Raw genomic sequence first — 21,317 nt, 5'->3', positions numbered from 1 at the left:
TCTATGTTGTCTGATATGAGTATTGCTACCTTAGCTTTTTAAAATTTATTTCCATTTGCATGAAAAATTTTTTTCCATCCCTTCACTCTCATCCTGTGTGTCTTTTGTTCTGAGGTGGTCTCTGGTAGACAGCATATATTTGGGTCATGTTTTACCCATTCAGCCACCCTGTGTCTTTTTATTGGGGCATTTAACCCATTTACATTCAAGGTTATTGTTGACAGATACTCATCTAGTGTCATTTTAATTAGCTATGCCTGTGTTTCTCTATTCCTACTTCTAATTACAGCAGTCCCTCTACATTTACAGCCTGGTCAATGTTTGCAGGGGGGCGGGTTCCCTGCTCTCGACTCAGACCCCGCCGGGGCTGGCCTGCAGACAGGCCTAGAGGGGGGGGGGGAGTCGGCTGCGCCCCGCCCTCCGCTGGCCACTGGCCAATCGCCGCGGCCGCCGCCTTCCGGGGCTGCTATTGGAGGAGGCCTGGCGCGCAGGCGGCCTGCGGGCGCGGGGCCAGGGCGCGGGGGGAGGCTGGGCGGCGTGGGGGCGCGGGCTCTCCAGCCGCCCGTGCCCTTGACGTCTCCGCGCTCTCTCCGCGACCATGGCTGTGCTGGCGGCCCTGCTGCGCCTGGGCGCCCGCGGGCGCGGCCCCCAGCTTCGGAGGCGGATGCAGGTGAGGGGGGCCGTGGGCCGGGACCGGGCGGGCCGCTTCCCGCGGGGGGCGGGGCGGCGGGGGGCGGCCTGCGCCCCGGGGCCGCGGGAGCCCGCGCGTAGGCCTCAGGGGACTCCCTCGGCGCGACCCCGCGCCAGAGCCGCAGCCCCGGCGGCGCGCGGGCCGCGCCCCGCTCCTGAGCGCCCTCCGTCCCGGGGCTGCCTCCGAAGTCGCGGTGGGTGTGCTGAGGGGCAGCCTGGCGGCGGCATGGGGCTCGGCTCTGGCCTCGCCGCGCGGTATCCAAGGCTCAGAAAACCATTTCCGAGCTTTTTAAAGAAACATGTCCCTGAGTGTTATTGTCAAGAGATTTTGTTTTCTCGCAGTAGGTAATCACTGGGCTTGCCAGGAGTGAGGAGCTATGTGATCATAAAAAGATGCACCTGCTCTGGGTAACCTCAAGCTTATCAGGGGAAATAAGTGACTACTCATAATACACGAAGCAGATGATACACTTGTCCCTTGGTGGCCCCGGGGGACTGGTTCCAGGATCCCTGATTCTCAAGTCCCTTATGGAAAATGGCGTAGAATTTCCATATAACTGCAACCCCCTCCTTGGGCTTTGTCTTCTCTGGATTACTTATGTAAACAGTTGTTATACTGTATCGTTTAGGGGGGTAAGGTCTGTAAATGTTTAGTACAGGTTTTAGCCTTAACTAACTAGTACACGTCAGCAACAATGTAACATTTCTGCCAGATTTTTTTTTCCCCCGTCTGCGGTTGGCTGAACCTAGACGCAGAACCCCTGCGTGTGGAGGCCGGGTTGTCCTTGATAATGCCCAAAGCTTACATACTGAAGGTGCCCCGGGACGTGTTTCTCCTCTGGTTCTTGTGCTTAGGGCACACAGGAGCGACAGCCCTGAAAAGAATTTGTGTCCCATCTATCAAAGCAAGGAGCTCCAACTGCAAATTTAGGGTCTGGCAAAACCTAAGGAGTAGGTAGAGAACTTCAGGGCGTGGTTGGTGCAGCGTGAGTTTTCCAGTTTGATTGAGGTGATAAACTTTGAAATCCTGCTGTGTTGGAAGAGCTTGGATTTGACCCAAGTCAGTGGGGACTCTTGAGATATATATTTATGTGTGCGTAAATATATGTGTATATATATAGTCATCATCAGGGAATCAGGGAAGATTGAAGTGGGGAGAAAACTTGTTTCAGGTGTGAAGTAACTTGAGAAGTAGTGTGCTGGCAATAGGTGAGCATTATGCAAGAGATTGTGAAAAAATAAATGTAGAGCTTGACAAATATGGAGTGAGGGTGTGGAGCCAAGTGAAAAGGAAGTCTAAAATTAACCCGGGGTGACTGAGATAATGGAAAAGAAAGATGAGTTCTTAATCAGCATATTTGTTAGTTTCATGGAATGACTTGGGAAATCACAAAAATGTAATTAGGTTAACCTACGTTTCAACCAGAGTTGACCAGGTGAATTAGGTGAACAAGGTAGGTACTCTATTAAAAAAAAGTAGAACCTTTTAAAATTATTATTTTAAAAAATTTATCTTCATTGTTGCAAGTATTACAGATACCCCCCCTTTGTTACCCATTGAGTCCTCCACCCCACATCTACCCCCCCAGGCCTTCACTAACTATTGTCTGTGTCCATGGGTTATGCATATATGCATATAAGTTCTTTGATTAATCTCTCCCCACCCACTCCCTACCCCCGTCTTCCCACTTTGATTCATCAGTCTGTTCCATGCTTCTATGTCTCTGGATCTGTTTTGTTCCTCAGTCTGTTTTTTTTAAATTAGATTTCACATATGAGTGAGATTATGTAAAACTGAATCAGGAAGAATTAGAAAACCTGAATAGGCCAATAACAACTGATGAAATTGAAGCAGTAATTAAAAAAAAACTCCCAGCAAACCAAAGCCCCGGTCTGAACGGCTTCACAGGGGAGCTTTCTAATTTTTTAAGTTGTAGGGTTAGATAGTTTACTAAAAGTTTTTCTTACTTTTTGAGGTAGGCCTGTAGTGCTGTGAATTTCCCTCTTACAACTGCTTTTGCTGTGTTCCATAGATTTTGGGTGTTGTGTGTTCACTTTCATTTGTTTCCAGGAAGTTTTTGATTTCTTTCTTGATCTTGTTGGTACCCATTCAAGTTTAATAACATGCTCTTTAGCCTCCATGTCTTAGAATGTTTTTGAGTGTTTTTACTGTAGTTGATCTCTAATTTCATGCCATTGTGATCTAAGATTCTTGATATGATTTCAGTCTTCTTGAATTTGTAGAGACTTGTTTTACATTTAAGGTTATTATTGATAGATACTTATCTATTGCCATTTTAATTATTTATGCCTATGTTTCTCTCTCTCTTTGTTTCTACTTCTAATTATAGCAGTCCCTTTAACATTTCCTGCAATGCTGGTTTGGTGGTGATAAACTCCTTTAGCCTTTTTTTGTTTTTATTTCACCATCTATCTTGAATGATAACCTTGCTGGATAGACTAGTCTTGGTTTCAGATCCTTGTTTTGCATTACCTTGAATACTTCATGCCATTCCCTTCTGGCCTGTAGAGTTTCTGATGGGAAGTCAACTGACAGCCTTATGGGAGCTCCTTTGTATGTAACAGATTCCTTTTCTCTTGCTGCCTTTAAGATTCTCTCTGTCTTGAATTCTTGGCATTTTAATTATGATGTGTCTGGGCATGGGCCTCTTTGGATTCTTCTTGCTTGGGACTCTCTGTGCCTCCTGAACTTGTGTGACTTTTTCCTTGACCAGGTTAGGGAAGTGTTCTGCCATTATTTCTTCAAACAGGTCCTCTAAACCTTGCTTACTTTTGATCTCCTCTGACATTTCTATAATGCAAATATTGTTATTTTTCATGTTGTCCCACATCTCCCTTGGACTGTCCTCCTGTTTTTTAATTGTTTTCTCTTTTTGGGTCTCTGGTTGAGTGATTTTTTCTACCCTGTCTTCTAATTTGCTGATCCGATCCTCAGCTTCCTCTAATCTGCTGTGTATTCCTTCCAATGTATTCTTTATTTCTGCTATGTCATTCTTCATTTCCTCCATAGTTTCCATATCTTTTGCATGCTGTTGAGTATCCTTATGATCAGTATTCTGAACTCTATATCTGAGAGATTGCTTGTCTCCATTTCATTTAGCTCTTTTTTCTGAAGACTTCTCTTGTTCTTTCATTTGTGGCTTGTTCTTTTGTCTCCCCGTTTTGGCTGCTTGTTTGGGTTTGTTTCTATGTATCAAGTAGATCTGCTAGGACTCTCAGTCTTTTTGGAGGGTCTTTGGTGGAGGCCAATGTCAGATGCAGTTTGTGACTGGCCCTGAGTACCCTATTTGGAGCTATCAACAACCCTCAGCTTGAGGTCTCCTCTGCTGGGGCCAGGTGTGGTTGGACAGGACCGACATGCACCCCAAAGTCTGCTTTTCCAAGGCCCAGGTCCAGAAGCATATTAGGCAAAGACTCAAAGCACTCTGAGATCTGCCTCTGCCTGCAGGCTGATTAATCTCATTCTCTTAATGAGCCTCAGATTGTAGAAACTCCACAGAATAGGGCGGCTGATTATTATCAGTCTCTTAACCAGCCTCAGGCTTTAGAAACTCCTTAGGGTAGGGGAAGAGGTTTTCGAGTGTGTGTGTGGGGCAATTGCTTCTCCCTCAGGTAAAAGCTGCTTGGAAGGTAAATAGCTGCCTCTGGAGTATGGGAGAATGACTGGCACAGGAATCCAGAGTGGTGCCCTCTGGGCTCTATCTCCACAGCCCACAATCCTATATTCTCCTCACACAGCTCTAGTCCACTCTGCCCTCCCTCTGCTGGAGCCCAAGGTGAGTGGCTGCACACGAAACTTTGTGTGTTTGCTCTTTAGAGGGTGCCTGCATTTCCAGCTGTCTCTCCCTGGCAGACAGAAACCTGGATACTTTTCACAGCCAGATGTTATGTGGGCACCTTTCTCAGTTCTGGTGCTCTTGGCTGGGAAGCCCAGCCTGTGGTTAGGCCCCAAAGTCCTCAGTGGGAACCCCCCCGCAGTTGAGATATCCCTCTGGACCTTCAGCTTCTGCCTATGGAAGCCCAGACAGCCCTCTTGGGCCTCCGCACTTCCTACCAGTCTACGTGGTCTCCACTTTTCCTCCTTGGTTGTGAGGATATGTCCAGCTCGTCTTTGGTTGCAGTTGATTATTCAGGCTGTTTTTTCTATATTTTAGTTGTAATTCCAGTTTGGTCCTGGGAGAGTGTCAGTGTAACATCTACTCAGTCCACCACCATCCTTCAAGAGTAGAACCTTGTAGTTTTAAGAGTTTACAGTTAAACACAAATATTGCTGATGAGAAAATTGAAGCTGTAGGTGTTATAGCACATGACTTCATTTTACTGAACCCTAGGACTTAGTTGTATAGGCCTACCTAGGAGATATTGCAGGTTTGGTTCCAAACCACCACAGTAAAGTGAGTTGTAATGTTTTTGTTGATGGAGGGTCTTGTCTGCAACTTGTCAAAAAAACAATATCTGTGAAGCACAATAAAGTGAGGCACGATAAAGGAGGTGTGCCTTTTAGGTTACCTGAATTAAGGGGTCATTGACTTACCATGGGAATCTGTTGGCTTTCACAGGATTTTCAATATTCAGGGTCATTTTGTGGAATGGAGCTTGACCTGCCTGTACTTTCAGTTTCCTTACTTGTGAAATAAGAATAATAGTACCCACTGGCTGGTTCTCCCTCAAAAACAGCTCTTTTCAACCAGTGTGCCGCAAGAATTTTTAAAACACGTAATACCTGGCTATTTAGTCAGGGCACTGGCCTCTTTTCCCTTAGATTGTCAAATAAAAAAATGGCAACAGCCATCACAACAATAGCTGTCCAGTGTGAATGAAACAAAGTCATACCAATTTTTTTGTCATATTGTCACAAAATATATATTTTAGTTGTGCTGCAGAATTTTAGTAAATAGTTTATGTGTACCGTGAGATGAAAAAAGTTGAAAATCGTTGGTCTAAAACATATTCCAAATCCATCGGTTTGTGTTCCGCCCCCTTGTAACCTCCCTGGCACAAGCCACTTGAGCTCTTGCCTGGGCACCTCCATTTTCGACTCCTGCCCCTCCACAGTCAGTTCTCTACACTGTGGCCAGAGTGATCTTACAACAGAACCGCCTTCAGTGGCTTCTCATTGCACAGACCAGAATCCAGCCCCCTCCTCATGGCCTTTTGGGTCCTTGCTAACTACTCCAGGCTGATCCCAGCTCTGGTTGCATTCCTGAGTGTGTGGGTCCTGCCGCACGACTCTGCTGTCCACTGAACATGTGCCAGGCTTGCTTTTCACCCGAGGCCTTTGCCCTAGTTCTTGCCTGTGCCGCCAATGCTCTCTCCCTAGATCTTCCCGAGGCTGACTCTTTAATAGTCATTTCTCAACTCTAGTGACATCTCCAGAGAGCCCTTTTTCACCCTCCCATGTAAAATAGGCCCTCATGCTAGCCCATCACCCCATTCTGTGGCTTCCTAATGTATTTACCCTGCCTGAAATGATTTTGACTTGCTAGTGAGCATCAGATCAGACATCGTTCAAATATTTGTATAGCATCTCCTGCCATCACTAGGATAGGAAATAAAATCAACCTCTTCTTGGAACTCATAGTCTTGTGGGGGCAACTGAGGGTTACAAAATGATGTATTCTGGGAAAAATTAGAGTGCACACAGGGTGCTGTGGCAGCTGGGATGGGAGTCCTTACCTCTGCCTTGCATGGTGAGCTGAGACCTCCACAGTGGACGGTACAGCTGCGTTGTCCTTGAAAGATGATTGTGCTATAATTTTGTCACTCATTCCTTAGGTATTCAGTGGGTATGAGCCACAGTGCCCAGTGACAGCGCGGTATCCATGGATGAGGGACAGCCCTGCTCTCCGGAAGCTCGCACTAGGTTGAGAGAGAAAAGGAATAAAGATGAGAGCCCCGTATTTACACAGCGTGAGAGGTACTTTGAGGAAAGTAAACATGTTGAAATAGGGAGGCCAACTTTGAGTAGCTAGGGAACCACTCTGGGGGTGGATGTGTCTTTTGGGCTGAAAGTGAACCAGCCTGGAAGAACTGGGGAAAGACTTACTGGTAGAGGCACGCTGCCAAGATCTGGAGGTGGGAACCGGTTCAGAGCAATGAGGACGCTGCTGTGGCTGGCACATGGCCAGAGGGACATGAGTTTCGAAAGAAAATCAGGAGCCTGATCATGCAGATCCTGGTAGGATAAAGGGAAGAGTTTGGGTATTATTTCAAGGGCCATGGAAAGCCATCAAAGGATTTTAATCAAGGGAGTAATGTGATCCAATTTACATTTTAAAAACTGGATGAACTGGAAGGGAAGTTGGGAAGCAGGAAATCAGGTAGAAGGCCATTAGGGTAGCCAGAGGAGGGGTCAGGAACTAGACAGCAGTAGTGGAATGAAGCAAAGTGGAAAATTTAGGTGTATTTTGGACACAGTATTGATAGTACCTGTGATAGAGTACCTGGGTTTTAAGGAGGTGAAGGGTGAGTCCTAAGATTTTGGCTTGAGCACCGGGGTAAATTGTGATGCAATGTCCTGAGTGGGGAAATACTGGGAAGAGACTAGTGTCTGAGCCCAGGGGTGGAAATTGAGAGCCATGATTTGGTCATTAAATTGGAGTGATTAGGTTGGCACTTGGATATATGAATCTGGAGGTCCATTGAGAGGTCGAGGCTGGAGACAGGAATTTGGAAATAATGACGACGTAAATGCTGTTAAAGCCATGGGACTAGATATGATTAAGGAGACAGTGAAGTTGGAAGTTAAAAGGGACCTAGAACAAAGCCCTGGGACATTCTAGCACTTAGAGGTTGGGAGGGGGAGGATGAGACAGCAAAGGAGACAGAAAAATAACTAGGGAAGTATGGGGGGAGCCTCGGGATTTGTGAAGCTAGAAGCGGAGGAAAGGGAGGGTTTGCATAATGGTTACACTTGGCACCTCAGTTCACTCTCACAGCAACCCCTGAAGGGTATTTGAAAAACCAAGGTAAGCCCCGGAAGAAAAGCGAGTCCAGTGTTGCCAAGGGGTGATTACAGAGTTTATTGGATTGTGCTGTACCTCGCTCAGAGCCAACAATAGTATAGATAAAAGCCAGATTGGAGTCAGCTGAGCAGTGAACAGGAGGCAAGGTCAAGGAAACAGAAATTGTAGGTAACTTGTTGAACTTATATTGTACAAGGGAGCTAAGAAATGAGGGGACAGCTCAGTGGGAATGTGGCTTCAGGGAAATCTGTTTTTCAGGTGGGAGGAACCAGAGCCTGTTGTAAGCTTATGGAATGACCCAGGACTAAAGGGGGTGAGTGATGTAGGGGAGAGGGGAGGGATACTGAAGATGCGGCATCTGTGAAAAAGCAACTGGAGATGGGATCCAGGGCACAGTGGAGAGACCAGGAAACTTCTGATTAAACGGCACCAGAACCTTTAAAGAAGAGTCGAAGTGGCTTAAAAGGCTCTTTGATTGCAAGGAACAACATCCTCTTCCAAAAGGGGCACTTTTGAAGATATACAACAGGCAAGCTCTGGACATCCAAGGATAGGAAGTCAAGTGCAGCTGGCCTTGCTGAAAACCTAACTAGAAGATCACTAAGCAGAGAATCTTCCTTTGTCTCTTGTCCTGAGCCATGGCCATTTTCCTCCTTTTCTCTGAGTAGGCGTGTTCCCCTTTCTTTGCTTCTCTGCTTATCATGACTTTTCTCTTTGCTGTAACCTCTGCTTTTACATGGCATTTGCTTGCCATGGTGCTGTCTAGCTCCAGCCCCTTGTGACCTTCCATTTCAAGTCCCCATCATCATGTAGTTGACCCAGTCTCTCAGGGTGCCAGCATGGGTCAAAGTCCTGTCCATTCTTGGTCCTGTCTGCTCCGGCCAGTGGGAGGAGGATGGGAGTTATAGCGTACATGCCTGGGGCTGTCCCTTACAGTCCCTTTGAGTTAGAGAGCAATGACTGGCATGTTGACTACAAGTAGGAACTTTTAATTCAAAATTGGATCCAGATAATATGTTAGAATCCTTCATGTTAAGTAGGTTGTATGAGCCCCAGCCCAAATTATATGACATGTTAAGGGTGCGCTTGTTTTTGCACATCTGATACTGAGTAGTACATCCATTAAGCAGATGCACTTGGGCCTTGCCTACTGAATACAGACGTGTACTGGCCTGGGCCAGTTATGTACAAGATCACTTGGGTGGACTTGTGAAGCTCAGGAGAGTGAAAACACAAACCTTGCTATTCTAATGACATGGCTTTCAGTTTTACAAATATAACCTGATAGGTTTTCCTTTGTAGGTCACTTCCTTTTTTTCCCTGGCTGCCTTTGAGAATTTTTTCTTTGTCATTAATTTTTGACAGTTTTATACTATGTGCCTTGGAGAGGGCCTCTTTGGAGTAAGGTAACTAGGTGTTCTCTTTGCTTCTTGGATTCGAGGGTCTGGTTCTTTCCATAGGTTTGGGAAGTTCTCATCTACTATTTGTTTGACTAGGCATTCCTTCCCTTCTTCCTCTATTCTTCTTTTGGTGTGCCTATTCTTATATTGCTTTTTCTGATGGAGTCAGATAGCTCTGTTGAGCTCTTTCATTTTTAAAAAAAATTTTTTTTATTTTTTATGCTCAGGTCTGTCTCCTTCCTCTGCATCATTTCTAGATTCCTATCTTTGATATCACTAATTTTTTCCTCCATTTGGTTGGCTCTGTTTCCTGTGCTCAGTAGTTCACTCCTAATCTCCTTAATTGAATGCTTCATTTCCAGGATTTCTCTTTGGTTCTTTTTTCAAAATTTCAATCTCTTTGATACTGGTTTTGTTCATTAATTTGTTTTCTGAGTGTACTAAATTGCCTGACAGTATTTTCTTGCATCTCAGTGAGTACTTTGAGAACTGCTGTCTTGAGTTCTCTGTCTTTTATATCACATATTTTCATGTGTTCCAGCTTGCTTTCTGGAGATTTTTCATTTTCTTTCTGAGCTGCCTCACTACTGTGGTTATTCATGGTATTTGCTGGTCTCCTCTGTCTAGGCATCTATGTACTACTGGCCCTTCTCCAGCAGCTTTCTATGAAGACGTCTTTACTGTTTTCCAGTAGATGTCACAGAATCACAAGATTTTTTTAGCTCTGTGAAATCCCACAACTGACCTCCATGACTGTCATCATTCAGTACAGCTGCACTGCTTGGGGGTGGGGGGTTTGTTTTGCTCTCTGGGTAATGGTGATCCTAGGATATTTTCTTTTAGTACTTTAGAATTACTTAATTTAGAACTTAAAGATTTAACTTAAAACTATATTAACAATTTTAAGATAAATACATAGTTCCAACGAACAGTTAATCAGAAGAGTATATTACAAAGTAGTAATTTTTTCTCAATGTAACACTGATATATGCTAACTAGAAAATTTGGAAATAAAAGTATAAAGAAGTAGAGAAATCACCATAACCTCATCAAGAAGTATAAAATGACATATTAGTATTTTTCACATCATAACATTGTAAATATTTATATTATAGGAAATGAGATATGTGGAGCGAAGTTATGCATCAAAACCCACTTTGAATGTAAGTGTAAATTTAAATTATGCTTTAAAATGAAAGAATTTAAAAGAAATGTAGTTAATAACAATGTATATTTTTATGATTTGTGTATATGGGGAGTTAGCTCGGGATGATGCAATGGTTAGAAATAGCTAATTGTTGAAATACTAACTCCCAACTTACCATAAAAAATTTGTAATCTAGTGCCCTGCATAATTTCTGCTGCTTCCTCTTCACCTACTCTAAAACCACCATCCTTCTCTTGAAAACTGGGCAGTATTCTTCCCTTACTCTCAGGAACCCTCCTTATATTGTATGTGACACATAGCAGAGGCCACTTGAAAGATACTAGAAGAAAGGGACTGAACCAGACTGGGTATTAGACAGGAAGGACCATCACCTGATGGGTCCCTAAAATGACTTAGTAATAGCCTTCTACCAAAATCTGGGGAATAGTTCTCTTATTTATTTATGAATTTCAAATGGGAATGTGGAAGGCAAGTGTAAGAAGAGAATTGTTACAATAGTGTTTTATAATTATTTAAGAGTTTTTGTCTACTTTTTCTTAAATTTCATATTATCTTATTAATCATTTAAGAAATTATGCTCTGGCTTTGTCCCAGTTGTGGCGTGGCCCTATCTAGCCTAGCATACAGGCATTGATTTCTAGCTCAGAGTTCTCTTCAGTAAAGAAGCCCTTTGGTGAAGGTTGTTTATTGTGTGTGCAGTTAACAAGGATAAAGTTATCATTTCTTAAATTCTGACTGAGGAGTAGAATTGAAATTCAAGCTTCTGGTTTCAAACCTCCTATGGAGAACTGAAAAGGATCAATGTCTATTTTAGAGTAGGTTTGTCTTAGATTTTCTATTAGGTCTAAAATCATTAAGTAACAGCATTAAACGGATTAGTTTTACTTCTGTTCAAATATTGAGATTATTTCAGTCTTTGATGAGTCATTAGTCACTCATAAGAAGTCTGTTTCTTAGATAATAGAATCTATGAATTATGCGTATTTAATAAAAGATCACTTGGGTAAAATATTTAAATATAATTATAATTATCATCTTCTGTCTTACCAGGAAGTGGTCATAGCAAGTGCTACAAGAACACCCATTGGATCCTTTCTAGGCAGCCTTTCCTCTCTGCCAGCCCCTAAGCTGGGTTCCATTGCAATTCAGGGAGCCATTGAAAAGGCCGGTCAGTAGTTGCTTTGCTTTTTGTGTTAAAGGGGCAGTGATTCAATGGAACAAATATTTATTTTGCACATACTGTATATGTAACACTTAGAAAGGACTTATTGCCTGTATTTCTGATTTTCCTTGTAAAGAAGTCTTTGTACTGTAGAGTTAGGAATGAAACTCAAAAACTGACAAAGAGAAACCATTCCTGCTATATAATGTCATGTACCTTACTAGGTAATCACTAATTATTAAAGTGAATAAAATATGGAAATGCCTTTTTGATTTTTTAAAAAAGGGATACCAAAAGAAGAAGTGAAAGAAGCGTACATGGGTAATGTTCTCCAAGGAGGTGAAGGACAAGCCCCTACGCGGCAAGCAGTGCTGGGTGCAGGTACTAGGAATACATTTTTGCTTTCACACTTAAAATGTTTGACATGGCAAATTGGAGGTCATTTCAGCTTAAATAAAATGTTAAATGTATAATATAACATTTCTAGACTTGTATTGGCAGAAGTAATGTTGCAGATTATAGTTTAATATATTTTATTTTATTAATTTTAGCTCTACAGTTGTGTTTGAAGAGTATCCTTGTTTTTCAAAATATGACTTGTCTTTATTGGTTTTAGGCTTACCTATTTCTACTCCATGCACTACTATAAACAAAGTTTGTGCCTCAGGAATGAAAGCCATCATGATGGCCTCTCAGAATCTTATGTGTGGACATCAGGTAAGAAGCACCTTCTTTTATATTTTATAATTAGAATAATATGCAGTGCTAAAAGACACAAAAAATCTAAGCACATTCATGCTTTAGGCTCCTAAGTACAATGCTTTGTTGTTTGAGACACTCATGAACGTCTGATGTGCTAATTCCCTTTGAAATAGAGGTCAAAATGATAGCTAAGTGTCTTGTGTTAAAAAGCAGTTTTCAGCCAAGATATTTTAGCCTTTGAATGAACCTTAGAGTCTCTGAGATACTTGGTAATTTCAAACATCATAGGATTTGTATTTACCAGAGTAAGGGTTTTCATCACACATGAGAATAAGGCGCTGACCCTGGGAATCCAGTAGTTGACTGAGTCCAGAACTGATGACTGATTTGCAGTTCCCGTGTGCCCAGGTTCAGTTGTTAAATTGTGCAGGCTTTCAGTTGGCCTTGCTGATTTAGATCTTGTCTTTACCTGAGATCAAGCAGGCGGAAGCAGTATATGCTGTGGTGTTAGGAGACTAGACCTAGACCCATAGAAGTAAGACTTCATTAGATCTAAGCCCTTCATTTTCCAGTTGAGCAAAGTGAGATGACCAAAGACACAAAGTTAGAGGTTGGAATTAGAAAAAGGATGTCTCTGTCCCTCTCTAGTGCATCCCAGCCCATCGGGGCATAACACGCCAGGGTAAAAGTCAGTTGAGCTGTTTGCAAATTCTTTTTTACACATACCAGAACCACGATCATGGGTACCCTTGATGACACTCTTCCTCTGCTTTGTTTCCAATTGTAAGGCAAGCCAAAGAGAAAAAAAAGAGTGATATCTGAGCTAATGTATCACAGACTTTGCAAGTTATATGTGCACATGCTAAAAACTGATGGTAGAGAAAAGTATATAATGAAAAATAAGTCTTCTTTCTTCTCACCCCTCTCTGAGTCTCTGACTTATTTACCACTTGTGTATTCTGACATTTAAGAGCAGAAAACTTTGGGCAAGTTGCTTAAACTCTGTGCCCCACTTAATGTCTTGGAGAGCTTTCTGTATCAGCACGTAAGATAGTATTCTATTGAACTGAACAACTATAATGTATTTTACGGGTCATTATTGAATGAACATCTGGCCTGTCTCCAGGTCTTCACTATTTAATTTAATTTATTTATTTTAATATGTTTTTATTGATTTTAGAGAGAGAGGAAGGGAGAGGGAGAGAGAAACATCAGTATGACAGAAATATCGATCCGTGGCCTCCTGTACGTGCCCTGACGAGGTATCAAGCCGGCAGACTGGGTATGCACCCTGACTAGGAATTGTATCCACAGCCTTTTGGCGCACAGGACAGTGAGCCACAGCAGCCAAGGTAGCTCTTCACTATTTTAAATAAAGCTGCAGTGAGTATCCCTGTACATATATCTTTGTGTACTAATAAGTACTCGAATCACCTCCACTGAGGCTGTTCAGTGTAATGGTTAAGAACACAAAGTCTAGCCCTAGCTGGTTTGGCTCAGCGGTTAGAGCATCGGTCCGCGGACTGAAGGGTCCCAGGTTCGATTGTGGCCAAGGGCACGTACCTTGGTTGCAGGCTTGAAACCCCTGCCAGGGTTTGGGTGTGTGCAGGAGGCAGCCAATTGATGCATCTCTCTCACATCAATATTTCTCTCCCTTTCACTCCCTCTGAAAAAAACAATGGAAAAAATATCCTTGGGTAAGGATTTTAAAAAAAGAATTCAAAGTCTAGAGCCTGATTAATTTTTATTTTTTTATTTTCTTAAAATTTTCTTAATTTTATTTTTGTTTAAAATATTACAGATATCCCTTTTTCTCCCCAATGACCCGTTCCACCCTGTCCCTTCCCCCTCCCCAGTCCCTCTCCCCACCATTGTCCATGTCCTTGGGTTGTGCATATATGCATGTAAATTCTTTGGTTACTCTCTCCCCCTCCACCCACCTGCCCTCCTCCATTCCTCTGACATTCATCAGTCTCATCTATGCTTCCATGTCATTGGATCTATTCTGTTCATCAGTTTATTAAGTTCTTTAGATTCCACATATAAGCGAGATCATGTGATGTTTGTCTTTCTCTGCCTGGCTTATTTCGCTTAGCATAATACTCTCCAGGTCCATCCATACTGTCCTAAAGGGTATGAGATTCTTCTTCTTTACAGCTGTGTCGTATTCCATGGTGTAAATGTCCTACAGCTTTCTTATCCACTCATCTACTGATGGGCACTTGGGCTGTTTCCAGATCTTAGCTATTGTACATTGTGCTGCTATGAACATAGGGGTGCATATATTCTTTCTGATAAGTGTTTCAGGATTCTTAGGTTACATTCCTAGGAGTGGGATCACTTGGTCAAAAGGCAGCTCCATTTTTAATCTTTTCAGGAACCTCCATACTGTTTTCCACAGTGGCTGCACCAGTCTGCATTCCCACCAGCAGTGCACTAGGGTTCCCCTTTCTCCACACCCTCGCCAGCACAAGTTGTTTGTTGATTTGTTGATGATGGACATTCCTACAGGTGTGAGGTGATACCTCATTGTGGTTTTAATTTGCATCTCTCTGATGATTAGCGATGTTGAGCATTTTCTCATGTGTCTCTTGGCCATCCGTATGTCTTCTTTGGAGAAATGTCTATTCAGGTCCTTTGCCCATTTCTTAATTGGGTGGTTTATCTTCCTCTTGCTGAGTAGTATGAGTTCTTTGTACACTTTGGAGATTAGCCCCTTATCAGGTACACCCTTGGCAAATACGTTTTCCCAGACTGTGGGGTTCCTTTGTATTTTGAGGCTGTTTTCTTTTGCTGTGCAAAAGCTTTTTAGTTTGATGTAGTCCCATATGTTTATTTTTTCTTTTTTTTCTCTTGCCCTAGGAGATGTATCAGTGAAAATTCCACTATGTGGGACGTCTGTGACTTTACTGCCTATGGTTTTTTCCAGGATTTTTATGGTTTCATGACTTACATTTAAGTCTTTTATCCATTTTGAATTTATTCTTGTGTATGGAGTAAGTTGGTGGTCTAGTTTCATTTTTGTGCATGTATCTGTCCAACTTTCTCAGCACCACTTATTGAAGAGACTGTCTTTACTCCATTGGATGCTCTTGCCTCCTTTGTCCAATATTAACTGACCATAATGGCGTGGGGTCTATTTCTGGGGTCTCTGTTCTGTTCCATTGATCTACATGGAGCCTGATTAAGTCTTAATTCTACTTTTGTTTCACATTAGCTGAGCACTTCCTATGTGACATTCACTGGAGATCGGTCAATAAAACACTGAAAAATCTTGTCATATGCAAGTTTTTTGGAAAAATTTCTAAGAGGGAAATTTTTGAATCAGAAGATTTTAAAATTTTGATATTTTCAAATGTTTTCCATAAAAGTTGAACCAGTTACTTTCCAAAGGATGTGAAAGTTTGTTTGCCTACGTATAAGATAACACCAACATTGAGTATTACCAAACCCTTGTGAAACCAGTGGGTAAAAAATGGTCATGAGATTGTTTAGATGTTACAAAACTTAAAATGACAGAATTTTGTCTCAGTTGTTGTGGTTCTCTACCAAATGCTATTGCACTACATTAAAATGCTTTCAGTTAGGATTATTTAATTCATTTGTGCATGTATATAATTATCTGACTTATAGGAATACTAGGAATTGCCTTATTTTGAATAATTATGAGCAATTTTATTTTATTTTGAATTACAGTTGACATTCAGTATTATTTTATATTCATTTCAGGTGTACAGCAGAATGGTTAGACATTTATGTAGTTTGCAAAGTGATCCCCCCTTTGATAAGTCTAGTACCCACTTGGCACCACACATAGTTATTACAGTATTATCGACTATATTCCCTATGCTGTACCTGATATCCCCGTGACTGTTCTGTAACTACCAGTTGGTACTTCTTAATCCCGTCACCTTTTTCTTCCAGCCCCCCAAACCTCTTCCCATCTGGCAATCATCAGTTTGTTCTCTGCATCTGAGTCTGTTTTGTTTGTTCATTTACTTTGTTCTTTAGATTCCACGTATAAAAGAAATCATATGGTATTCTTCTTTGACTTATTTCACTTAGCATAGTACCCTCTAGGTTCATCTGTGTTGTCACAAACGGTAAGATTTCTTTCTTCTGGCCCAGCAATATTCCATTGTATATATGTACTACATCTTTATGATCAATTTTATTTCATGTTGAAGAATGACTGATACTTTATTTTGTCACTTACTGCTATCATTCCCAGAAAATATTCACCATTTCCGCACAACTCAATAAAATATACATGAGAACTACTGAAAAATCTCCATATTTCAAAATAGGTAGAGTATTTGTTTTTTTGGTCTAGAACTGGTTTCTCCTCATTCCTGATTAAAGGCTGTGAGAAAATAATGTTCGCTTTAATTAGCCCTTTAATGTAAATGAATTTCTTTTGTTGATTTGTAATAATATGTTAATTAATGTTTATAAAACTTCTATTATATATGCCAGGCCCCCAAAACATGAAAATAGATATGACAGGGTTTCTAGATCAGGAGTTTAGTGAGAAGATTCGCCATATAGCTATAGCCGCAGTACAGTATAATAGTGCTAATAAAAGCATTACACGGTAGATGGAAAACACAAAAGGAAGGGGAACTGTGCTAAGAAGGGATAGAAATACATGATCAAGCAAAGCATGATGGGGCTATTTTGATTAGTTTTAAAGGAAAATAGTTGTTTTTACATGTTTGTGGATGGGTCAGAAGTGCAGAGGTGTTTGGAATGAGTGTGGCGCCTGTGATCTGAGGGGAGGGTCCGGGCATGAGATTGGAGAGGGAGAGAAGTCAGGTCATCCAGGGCCGTGGCAGTATGCCTTGCTGGAGTCCCTCTCAGGAGCCGATCAGACATCCATTCTAGCCAACACACTCAGGTGAGTGCGGAGGACACCTGGGTGGGAGGAGGGGCTGCATGTCATTATCGAGCAGATCATCTGTCTGTTGATGAGCATCTCGATTGAAGAAATTGTAGGATTATTTCTTGAAACTGGGATTATTTCTAATCTTTTAGAAGACATTACATTTTTAGCAGTGTAAAATGAAGGGTTGGAAAATAGGAATTTCAGAAGATGGTCTTACATGAACAATTCCTGGTATTCTTAGTAATGTCTGGCTCTTTTTTTTTTAAATCCTCACCCAAGGGTACCTCTTCCACTGCTTTTCAGAGAGAGTGGAAGGGGGCGAGACAGACAGAGAGAGACATTGACTTGAGAGAGACATTGATTGGTTGCCTGCTGCACTCACTGGGGCCAGGGATGGGGCCGCAACTGAGGTATATGCCCTTGGCCAAAATCGAACCTGGGACCCTTCAATCCGCGGGCTGACGCTCCAACCACAGAGTCAGACAGGCTAGGGCTCTTTTACTTTTTTTCAATTACAGTTTACATTCAGTATCATTTTTTGTTAGTTTTAGGTGTACAGCATAGTGGTTAAGATAATCATATACTTTACAAAGTGTTCCCTCAATATTTCTAGTACTCACCTGGCACCATACATACTTATCACAGTATTATGCTACACTTTATATCCTCGTAACTTTTGTAACTACCAATCTGTACTTCTCAATCACTTTACTGTTTTTACCCAGTCCCCCAAGTCCCCTCCCCTCTGGCAACCATCATTCTGTTTTCTGTATCTGTGAGTCCGGTTTTTTGTTTATATTGTTGTTTAGATTCCACATATAAGTGAAATCATATGGCATTTGTCTTTGACTGACTTCTTTCACTTAGCATAACACTCTATAGGTCCATCCATGCTGTCACAAATGGTAAGATTTCTTCCTTTTTTATGGCTGAGTAATATTCCATTGTATATATGTAACACAGCTTTTTTATCCACTCGTCTATTGATGGGCACTTGGGCTGCTTCCATATCTTGGCTATTATAAATAGCACTGCACAATGAACATGGGGCTGCATGTATTCTTTTAAAGTCAGGTTTTGGGTTTCTTCAGATATATTCCTACAAGTGGAATCACTGGGTCATAAGGCAGTTCCATTTTTAATTTTTTTGAGGATCCTCTATAATGTTTTCCACAGTATGGAGGATCCTCAGTGGCTGCACAAATCTGTATTCCCAGCAACAGTGAACAAGGGTTCGACAGCACTTGTCGTTGTGGATTTATTGATAGCCAATCTGACTGTCATCAGAATTACTGTGTTTGAGGTAGTATCTCATAGTGGTTTTAATTTGCATTTCTCTGATGATTAGTGACATTGAGCATCTTTTCATAAGTCTATTGACCATCTGTATGTCCTCTTTGAGGAAGTGTCTTTTCAGGTCCTTTGGCCATTTTTTAATTGGATTTTTTTGTATGTGTGTTGAGTTGTATTAGTTCTTTATAAACTTTGGATATTATCTCATCAGATGTATCATTGGCTAATATCTTCTTCCATTCAGTGGGTTGTCTTTTAATTTTGTCAATGGTTTCTTTTGCTGTGCAAAAACTTTTTAGTCTGAGGTAGTTGCATTTGTTTATCTTTTCTTTTGTTTTCCTTGTCTGAGGAGATATATCAGAAAAAAATATTGCCATGAGAAATGTCTTAAATTTTACTGCCTATGTTTTTGTCTAGGAGTTTTATTTATGGTTTCAAGTGTTATAATTAAGTCTTTCATTTTGAGTTTATTCTTGTGTATGGTATAAGGTGGTCTAGTTTCATTTTTTTACATATACCTGTCCAGTTTTCCCAATACCGTTTATTGAACAGACCATCTTTACTCCACTGCATGCTGTTGCCTCTTTTGTCAAATATTAAATGACCATAAAGGCATGAGTTTAGCCCAGCCAGTATGGCTCAGCAGTTAAGCATTGACCTATGATCCAGGAGGTCAAGGTTTGATTCCTGGTCAGAGCACATGCCTGGGTTGCGGGTTCGATCCCTGATGGGTTGTGCAGGAGGAAGCCGATCGATGACTCTCATCATTGATGTTCCTATCTCTCTCCCTCTCCTTTCCTCTCTCTGAAATCAATAAAGATTAAAAAAAAATAAAATAAAGGCATGTGTTCCATTCAGTTTTGGTCTGTTTTTATACGATGCTGTTTTGATTGTTAGTCCTGTAGTATAGTTTGATTATCAGGTTGCTTGATATCTCCTACTTCGTTCTTTCTCAAATTGCTGTGACACCTGGCTGGGCGTAGATCAGTGGTTGAGCATCAGCCTAGGATCCAAAAGATCATGGTTCGATTCCTGGTCAGGGCACATGCCCGGGTTGTGGGCTCGATCCCCAGTCGAGGGTGTGGAGGAGGCAGCCAGTCAATGACTCTCATTAGTGATGGTTCTATCTCTCCCTCTCCCTTCCTCTCTCTGAAATCAATAAAGATATATTAAAAAAAAAAAAAATTGCTGTGGCTGTTTGGGTCTTTTGTGGTTCAGTATAAATTTTTGGATTAATTTCTTCCAGTTGTGTGAAATATGCCATTGGTATTTTGATAGGAATTGCATTTATAGATTGTTTTGGGTATTATGGAAATATTTTTGTTTCGCTATTATCCAGAATGTATTCATTGGGATGGTTCCTCGCTCATCTTGATTTGAGGGCTTTAGGTGCTCCTTCTGAAGGAGCATACTTCTGTAAGCTTGCTTTTCCTCCTGGAGGCTGACAGAAGATCGTTTGTGTATGGCTAAACATGGTGGTGATTTTATAGCATCCTGGGCATTTCACATCCATGAAGTAGGAATTGGGGCTCTCCAACATGCATGTCTTCTTGTGTTTCTTCTTTTCTGGAGAGGAATGAAGGAGATCCTTAATGAGAGGCATGTTGTTGTTGGGAAGTCTCTACCACTGGAAAGTAGTATGGACATTTTAATGATGTTAATTTTTCCTATCCATAAACATGGTATATGCTTCCATTTACTCGTATCTTCTTCAGTTCCTTTCTTAAGTGTTTTATAACTTTCTGAGTTCAGGAGTTTTACCTTGAATAACTTTATTCCTAGGTATTTTATTTAAAACTTTTTTTTTTATTCCTTTGTTTTTATTATTTTTTATGCAATTATAAATGACATTGTTTTCTAAGTTTCCCTTTCTGATAGTTCATTATTATTGTATAAAAATGCATCTGATTTCTGGATATTTATTTTGATTCCTGCTACTTAACTGAATTCATTTATCAGTTCTTGTAGTTTTTAGGTGGAATCTTTAGGGTTCTGTATACACAGTGTCATCTGGAAATAATGACAGCTTTACTTCTTCCTTTCCAATTTGGATGCTTTATATTTCTTCTTCTTGTCTGATTGCTGTGACTAGGACTTCCAGTACTATGTTGAATAAGAGTGGTGAAAGTGGACACCCCTGTCTTTTTCCTGATCTTAAGGTAAAAGCTTTTAGTTTTTGCCCATTGAGTATGAGGTTGGCAGTGGGTTTGTCATATATGGCCTTAATTAATTCGTTAAGATATGCTCCCTCTATTCCCACTTTGCTGAGAGTTTTTATCATAGATGGGTACTGGATTGTATTAAATGTTTTTTTTTGCATCTAGTGAAATGATCATATGATTTTTATTCTTCATTTTGTTTTTGTGGTTTATCCCGTTAATTGCTTTGTGGGTATTGTACCAACCTGCATCCCAGGAATAAATCCCACTTGGTCATGGTGTATGACCAAGTGGGATTCGGTTTGCTAATATTTTGTTGAGGATTTTTGCATCTGTGTTTATCAGGGATATTGGCCTATAATTTTCTTTGTAGCATCTTTATCTGGTTTTGGAATTAGGATAATGCTGGCCTCATTAAATGAGCTTGGGAGTCTTTCCTCCTCTTGAAATTTTTGGAATAGTTTCAGAAGAATAGGTGTTAGTTCTTTGAATGTTTGGTAAAATTCACCAGTGAAGGTATCTGATCCAGGACTTTTGTTTGTTGAGAGATTTTTTTTTATTACAGCTTTTATTTAATGAGTTGTAATCAGTCTGTTTAAATTTTCTTTTTCTTTTTCTTCAGTCAGTTTTGGAAGATTGTATGTTTGTTTCTAGGAATTTATTTCTTCTAGGTTACCCAAGTCATTGGCATATAGTTGTTTGCAATATTTTCTTTCTTTTTAAAAAAGATTTTTAATGGACTTTAATTTTTATTTTTAAAATGTTTTTATTAATTTCAGAGAGAGGAAGGGAGAGGGAGAGAGATAGAAACAATAATGATGAGAGCAAGTCATTGATTACCTGCCCCGTATACCACCCCCACTGGGGATTGA

General features: G+C 41.1%; 1 protein-coding gene and 1 pseudogene across 1 annotated transcript in view; one reads left to right on the top strand and one right to left on the bottom strand.

The window, feature by feature from the left end:
- Positions 1–563: 563 nt before the first annotated feature.
- Positions 564–21,317, top strand: part of ACAT1 (acetyl-CoA acetyltransferase 1) — a 33,671-nt gene continuing 12,917 nt past the window's right edge. The window contains exons 1-5 of the mRNA XM_087821559.1: positions 564–670; positions 10,192–10,239; positions 11,295–11,412; positions 11,692–11,787; positions 12,023–12,123. Of these exons, the coding sequence (XP_087677685.1) occupies positions 599–670; positions 10,192–10,239; positions 11,295–11,412; positions 11,692–11,787; positions 12,023–12,123 (435 nt within the window). The 5' untranslated portion in view covers positions 564–598. The remainder of the gene's footprint in view (positions 671–10,191; positions 10,240–11,294; positions 11,413–11,691; positions 11,788–12,022; positions 12,124–21,317) is intronic.
- Positions 19,672–20,232, bottom strand: LOC148091936 (small ribosomal subunit protein eS27 pseudogene; annotated as a pseudogene).

Source organism: Miniopterus natalensis, chromosome 11 (assembly GCF_054644295.1).
Source record: "Miniopterus natalensis isolate mMinNat1 chromosome 11, mMinNat1.hap1, whole genome shotgun sequence".
Taxonomy (NCBI): Eukaryota; Metazoa; Chordata; class Mammalia; order Chiroptera; family Miniopteridae; genus Miniopterus; species Miniopterus natalensis.
Note: the sequence above shows the minus strand (reverse complement) of the source record. Positions and strands in the feature narration are given on the sequence as shown.